General features: G+C 44.1%; 1 protein-coding gene across 1 annotated transcript in view; it reads left to right on the forward strand.

Moving 5' to 3' along the window:
• Positions 1-7,347, forward strand: part of enpp2 (ectonucleotide pyrophosphatase/phosphodiesterase 2) — a 78,041-nt gene that overhangs the window by 27,606 nt on the left and 43,088 nt on the right. Inside the window, exon 4 of the mRNA XM_005752880.1 lies at positions 3,802-3,927. Within this exon, the coding sequence (XP_005752937.1) occupies positions 3,802-3,927 (126 nt within the window). The remainder of the gene's footprint in view (positions 1-3,801; positions 3,928-7,347) is intronic.

Here is a 7,347-nt window from a genome sequence, read left to right on the forward strand (position 1 = left end):
CTTTTGTCACAGTTGTTATGAGTTATTATTTCCTTTCAAAGACATGTGAACAGTGCAGCTTTTCATTCAGTTTTTGGACAATGTCTTTGATTTATTGTCCCTCCAGCTAATGCTCTAAACCTCACGTGTAAATAGATGTGGAGTTAATCAGCTGTGACGTTGGTGGGCACCACTGGGTGCTAAAACTGAACAGCTCAGGTGTTTCTCCAGGAAGCAGCCACAGGAGTGAAGAACAACCTGCACGTGGCAGAATGACTAGTGATCTGTTTGTGTAGCCGTCTTCAACCGTCAAACAAACCACCAATCCTTCACAGTCACATGCTTGTGGTCACTGCATCGCTGCACAGCTCAGCAGTATTGGTGTGCACTTTTGTGTCATTTTGAACCTCTCATCTCTTTTTTTGGACATTTTTAAAGACCCATTAGAACCTCTGTTTCTTCCTCCCCAGCTCGCTCTGCGTCCCACTACGTGGCGACCTCCGGCTCCTGCAGAAATAGGTGTTTCGAGCTGGTTGAGTTGGAGCCGCCAAACTGTCGCTGCGACAACCTGTGTAAAACCTACAATGGCTGCTGCTCAGACTTTGACCAGCTCTGCCTACGCACAGGTATGCTTATAAAACTTGACTTTGACACCACTAACAATGTGTTGGTCCTAATTTGTGTTGTCTTGTAATAAAAAACTAATATGTGAGGTAATTATCTCTGATACCTGAGAGTTGTTCCTCCAAGTCTTGGCAATGAAGGGCTAAAAAACATTAAAGTGACGCTGTTCAGCTGAGAGATATTTGTCGGGCTGTCTTTCCCTTGAGCTTGCACCTACGCCTGCAGGTCAGGGTGGAGAGGCCAAACCAAACAGTCACTTATTAAGCTGGAGGAAATGCTCAGAGACCTACTTTTAACATCCATCAGGTGGTCGAGAATTTTGTTCCAACATGTAACACGATGTCCTTCTTGTGTTTCAGAGACTCTGGCGTTTCTCTTTGTGTGTAGATAGGTCAGGCTGTGCTCGCTTTGCAGTCTGCAGGACCTACAGAGCGGCTGGATTGACCAGCAGTTTCAGAGTAATGTGGCTGACCTGCACGCGTCTGAACTCCTTTCAGATTTGGCTCAAACCGAATTTTAGGTTTTGATATTTTACCTAAACATTTGAACATGAGACCGTACACATTCATCATCTATGCGACAAAAAGCAGTGACCATCCTGTGTAGCTGCCTGATGGGCAATATTGGGAATATTACTCAAAAAAAGTAATAGATTACATGCTACTTTTTAAATAATGTTTTACCGTGTATCACCTCACTCATTTAATTCCTAAAAGCAGTGTGTTGTACTTCTCATTACATTATATTTGCAGTTGTAACATAATATGATATTAAAGCTTATGTATTACATGTCAACAAAAACTTTTTAACTTGTTGATCAGCACAAAGCTGATGGTTTCCATGGAACCGGGCGAAACAATACATGAATGAAAAAACTGGAGTGAAGATTCGGTACCTGAAGTTCATCCTGGTAAAGACAGCTGTTACACCCCGGCCTAGGCAACCGGGGTGCAACGTAGAAAAACAGAAATAAGGAAAATAAAACCACGAAGGCTCTCCACCAAAATCCCAAAACGAAAATATCCCATAACGAAAGCATTGACAAACCCATTCACACCGCAAAACACTCAGCTCACTAGCTGTACCCACACACAAATGGCACTCTGGCCCAGAGCTCACCCTTCTCTGGGCTTAAATACCTTTAATTGCTGATGGGAGTCAGCTGTACAGAAGGGAAAGGTGGCACCTCAGGCAAAAGAGGTAGTGTGACACGCCCACACAGGCACCTTCAGGAGAGAGAGGCCTTGCTAGGGCCGTAACACAGCAAACAAAGATAAACGAGCGCTGCTAAGTGCCAACCAGCCGAGCTTCACAGAGGAAGCCTTTATTTGGATAGTGTGTCTTTCCTGTAGCACTTAGAGGGACAGTAAAGTATTTAAATAGTTCTGTGTTTATACAGTCTATAAATGAGTGATTAAAGCACACATACAGGCTTTTATCACATATTTAACTTTCTGTAATATAGCTAAAAGGATCACAATGTTCCTATTGTCAGCACTTATGAGATTTATGGGATTTAAACGTGAATTTTAAAACTGTCGGAGGTTAAATTCCTACAACATTGCTTTGAAAATATTTTGAAAAGGGAGAAATTTGAAGTTAAAGTTCAACAAACAGCAAACTATAATTGCTCTTTATTACGTGCTTGCTAACGAGCATTCACACACACGAGTAACATGGGGTTAGTATCTTGTCCAACGATATTTGGCATACTGACTGGAGCAGACTGGGACTGAACCACCACACATCCAGTGTTTCCTCGGAGGGCGCTCTCTGCACCGGGGCTGTGATCGACCGTGGCTGCTGGGGCTCTGGGGGTCTTCTCAGCCTGGCTGGGGGACTTCTTTGCCTCCCTCCTGCTGTGTGCCCAGCCTGGAGGCTGCGGTCTGTGACCAGCTCCCGGTGCAGACGGCTCCCTGTTATAGTGTTTCCTCACCTGGCTCATGTGTGCATGAGCATGTATCCATGATCATTTATGTTAATGAGAGTGTGGGGAGTGAGTTGGAGGGTGGGGTGGGCTACATTTTTGTATGAAAAGTGCTTTATAAATAAAGATTGATTGACTAATCATCTGGTTAGTCAGTGACCTGCTCCACCACCTGACCTGCAGCCACCCCACAGTTCCCTGATATGGTCACCTCAGGCAGACAGCTGGTTCACACCCCTGCACCGTTTAAACCTTTGGTTTGTGAGAAGCAGCCAGTCAGAGGACACCTGGCTTCAAGGGGCAGCTGCTAAAGCATCTTACAGTGGACGGTGCACCGACACCCAGTGTGTGATAAAAAAGGACCAGTTTGAAATTTGAATCACACAAAACGATCTGTTTAAACCAGATCAAAATACACGACAGCCCCCTTCAAACCACCCATCAGACACATACATGCTACACATGTCAGGTTCCAGCTGACGGCAGCCAGCTACTAAAGTCTGCACAAAGATGTATCTGATAAAGTACATTTAGCTGATTTTAATCTCTGTGGAATTACACACTTCTTGCAAAGTGAGCCAGATCCTGATTACTTTGGCATCTTACTGTATGTTATTCCTACAGTGAAGGTTTCTCTAACCTGCAGACATTTGTTGAACAGTAATGAGTTTGAATTGTTTTCATGTGGATGCCGCCTGCTATAATCAAGCTTACAAATACCCACTTGATATATTTTTGTGAGGCTGACTGTGCAGCTCAGTTGTCTGAGCTGGAAATGAGTCGTAGACTTAACGACAGATCTCTCACTTTTTGATTGAGCGGTTTGTTGCCGCCCCCTCTGCCTTTGCAGTGCTCCCTCTCTCTGTCAACATTTTCCCTCTGCTGCTGGTGGTCTGATTTTATGTCCACTCCTTCAGGCTGGTGGTCTTTGGCTCACCACCGCCTCGCCACCAGTAACCTCCCATTGCCTGAAAGCAATAATTTACTTGTTTTTCTGGTCGCCTGCGTCTTTTTCCTGACTCTGTCAAATCCTTCTTTGGAAGTTTTTCAGCTTGAGGACTGTTCAAACACGGACCCCATCACCATTGTTGCTCACATGCTGCTTCCCACTCAGTCTGCAGCCAAACCGCTGTCACATTAATATCTCAGCTTTCATTTTTCACTGGTTTCACCACTAACCTTCCAGCTAAGCTGTGCACGTAGAAAGCTTTGGCGTTTTAAACCTCAGTGATTCATGTTGAACATAACTGCTATGTTCTTCTTGCACACAGAGGGCGGTTATGAGTGCAGCAGAGATCGGTGCGGGGAGACACGCAATGAACAGCATGCCTGCCACTGCTCTGATGACTGTCTGGCCAGAGGAGACTGTTGTACCAACTACAAGAAGCTGTGCAAAGGTTTGCAACTTTACCTGACCTCCTGACTTCAAATGTTGATATTAATTAGTCCGACCATGCGTTGTAATGAGGACGTCTCATTTTATTACAAAAGTGCATGTGTATGTGTTACATGTGTAAAGAAATATGAACATAGTATCAGTGTTGTGGATCTGGAAAGCTTTTCAAAGACTGGAGTTTAGAAAATACTACATTTGAATTTATTGACACCATGTTCTTATATTGGTGTTGGCCAAAAAAAGCAGGTCATTTATGGTCACAATTACTGGCTTTAAAATCCATACTGGGGCGATTTAACTGGGGCCAGATGCATGTCTCAGGTCCTGTTTCTTTGCTGGGTTTAATTCTGTTTCTTAAGGACATGATGTTGAGAAACTCTTCATCTGCCCCTGTGTCAGTCGCACACCGTGCTGAGATATGCCACGTTTTCACCTTGTTGGTGCAAAAGTACCTTTTTATGCCTGTGAGACTGTGTTATCATAGAGCCAACTAAAGAAATGGGAATAAACGGATATCCAAATAACCGCTAACAACAAGATACGATTTAAAACGGGTTCTTTGCCAAGCTGTCTAAGTAGACACAACAGTGCTTGAGTTTGGTGCCTTTTTATGTTTGAATGAGTCGTAATCAGTGTTGAGTGCTTCAACAAACAAGGAAGTCTGTGTTTTGTAAAGCAAATTTTAAGAAATGAGGAATGACTCATGAGTAAATGGCCTGTATTTGTATAGAGCTTTACTCAGTCCCTAAGGACCCCAAAGCGCTTTACACTACATTCAGTCATTCACCCATTCACACACACATTCACACACTGGTGATGGCAGCTACATTGTAGCCACAGCTGCCCTGGGGCGCACTGACATGAGTACTGTGCAAAAGATGAAAGTAGCCCCTGTGGTGTCACCCACTGGTCTGTGGCCTATATTTAGCTTAATGGATGCCAGAAGTGACAAAGTTGGAGCGCTAACTTTGTAAGTCAACTAAAGCTGCATCCCTAAACTGTAAGTGCTCCACACACAAAACCACACACTGTAGCTGCAGGTATTGGTCACCAGATCTCAACCGCCAAGCGATCTAGATACAGCGACTCATAGTTATTTATTAGCATAATTATTACGCAAATAATTCCATTAGGCACCCGTACCTCACTGCACTGTTAAGCATTTAGCTGATTTTATGCTCCAACAGTCACTGAGGACAGAAATGTGGAATTTTTCTGTGTATTCCTTTCCTGCTGATTTGGGTAGAAGAAGATGTTGGATTGCAGTGGTTATCCAGCTGTGTATGTATCAGGCTCTCACTCATACATACACAGTGAGAGCTGAGAGTTTACAATAGGTAATACTTGAACAGTCCATTGAAGGTACGTTGAAGGTGTTAATCCCTCCACGTATACATGATTGATCGTTGTATGAAATAACCAGTCGACAACCATCTGAAAAATGAGTATTCTCTCACTGTTTGATAAGGGATTCCTGGAGGTTGTTCGCTGTCACCAGGTGAAATCAGTTACACCAAAAACCTCTTGGTGACTGCTTTGGTCACTCCCGGATAAATGGATAAGACACTTGCTAACTATGAGCTGAGCTGTAGTTAGTCAAGCAAAACCTGAAAAAGTGCAATGCAAATCAGAAACAGGGAGCGTTAGCCTTCAACGTTACATCGCAGCACTGCTGTGAACACATTTCAAAAGGCACAACTTTTACTTTAAAGTCAGTTACTGACTGTCATCCACTCGTTGCTGTCGTCCCAGCCTGAAGCCTGAGCGAAACATTAGCCGACACCATCATGGTTTTAAAAAAACCAAAAACAAGGTGCAGTCAAACTGTGAAGCTGCTCACTCACTGACTCAACTCCAAAGAAAGCCATGGACTTCCTGTAGACTTCTGTATGACCATATGTGCAACCACGGGAGCGCCCCCTGCTGCTGATTAAAAGAATTTAGTTTAAAGCACTTCTGTAACTTTTAAAACCACGTTAACTGTGTGAAGCAGGCAGGATGGACCCAAATGCAGACGCGCAGACACACAGCTTTATTGCAGACATACAAAACGAAACTTAATACACAGAGAAACACATGGCCATGAGGGAGATGGCGACGTGGGACCGAGGGAGACCCAGGCTGTGTCCCAATTCAGGGTCTGCAGCCTTAAAGGCCGCATTTTAAGGCCGATTACGTCACAGCGGCGTGCCGAAGGCTGTCCCAATTCGAAGGCTGCTCGAAATGCGGCCCTCAAATGCGTCCTTCATTTCCCTGAATTTTAAGGACGTGGCGGTGTAGACTTTGTGGCCCAACATATCCCAGAATGCATAGCGCGGCAGTGGGTGTGGATAATTTTGCCAAAAAAAAACGGCGGATGAGGGCGCCCGAAGAGTGAACTTTAAGTAAGTACTGACTATTATGTCACTTATTTATGTGCAAATGTTTAATAACGAAGATCATTAAACATTACTGTTGGCCACATGTCGGCAAAGTTCTTTTTTTTTAATGTAAATGTTTATTATTGTTATTTTAGCCACACTTTAAATTTATAAAAGGAGCCCCCACCGCCGCAATAGAAAAAGAAAGTTACAATTTTTACACATAAACAAACCGATCTAAGCATACATTTCAAACATGTCTATATTCTCAAAGTAAACGATAAATATATGTAATATTTAGTATTATTGGATGGTTACTTGGTTATTTAAACCACTATAGTTATATACGGAGCCCCGCAGGGGACCGTGTCGGCAAAGTTATGTGACATTAGTGACGTTTGTACTAACTTGGTTTTAAAGCCTTTACTTTCAAATATACGCCGTTCAACAGCTGAGCTTAATCTTACAGAGAATGATCAAAGCTCATGTAGAAACAAACAAATGAACAAAAGATTTTCTCCTTCATTTCTGTCAAACACAGCTGTATGACACGTTTCCAGCTGTTAGTATCATGGTTGCTCGGCAACCTGGGCATCGCGACGGAGGCTAGACCGTCCCATTTCACAAGCCTCGCACTTCCGGCCTCAGCGGTCTTTGAGTACGCGGCCCTTGAGGACCTTTAAGGCTGCAGACCCTGAATTGGGACGCAGCCACAGAAGGGCAAACACGGGAACAAACCACAGGGAGGACACAGCTGAACATGATCTAACTAACGAGACAGGGGCAAACAAAACTGAACCAGACAGGAAACTATCAAAGTAAAACAGGAAGTACTAAGACTCCGAATAATTCACACAACATGACGCAGGAGGAAAAGAACGCTCAGGGAAACGAGATGGACCAGGGAGATAAGGGGAGGAGACAACGAGGGGGGACGCAGAAATAGTTCAGGGAACCGACAGGGCGAGAGAGGGTGAGAGGCATGATGGGCTGGATAAACACACACACACACACACACACACACACACACACACACACACACACACACACACACACACACA

This window comes from Pundamilia nyererei, unplaced genomic scaffold (assembly GCF_000239375.1).
Source record: "Pundamilia nyererei isolate P.nyererei 1_Seehausen unplaced genomic scaffold, PunNye1.0 scaffold00387, whole genome shotgun sequence".
Lineage (NCBI taxonomy): Eukaryota > Metazoa > Chordata > Actinopteri > Cichliformes > Cichlidae > Pundamilia > Pundamilia nyererei.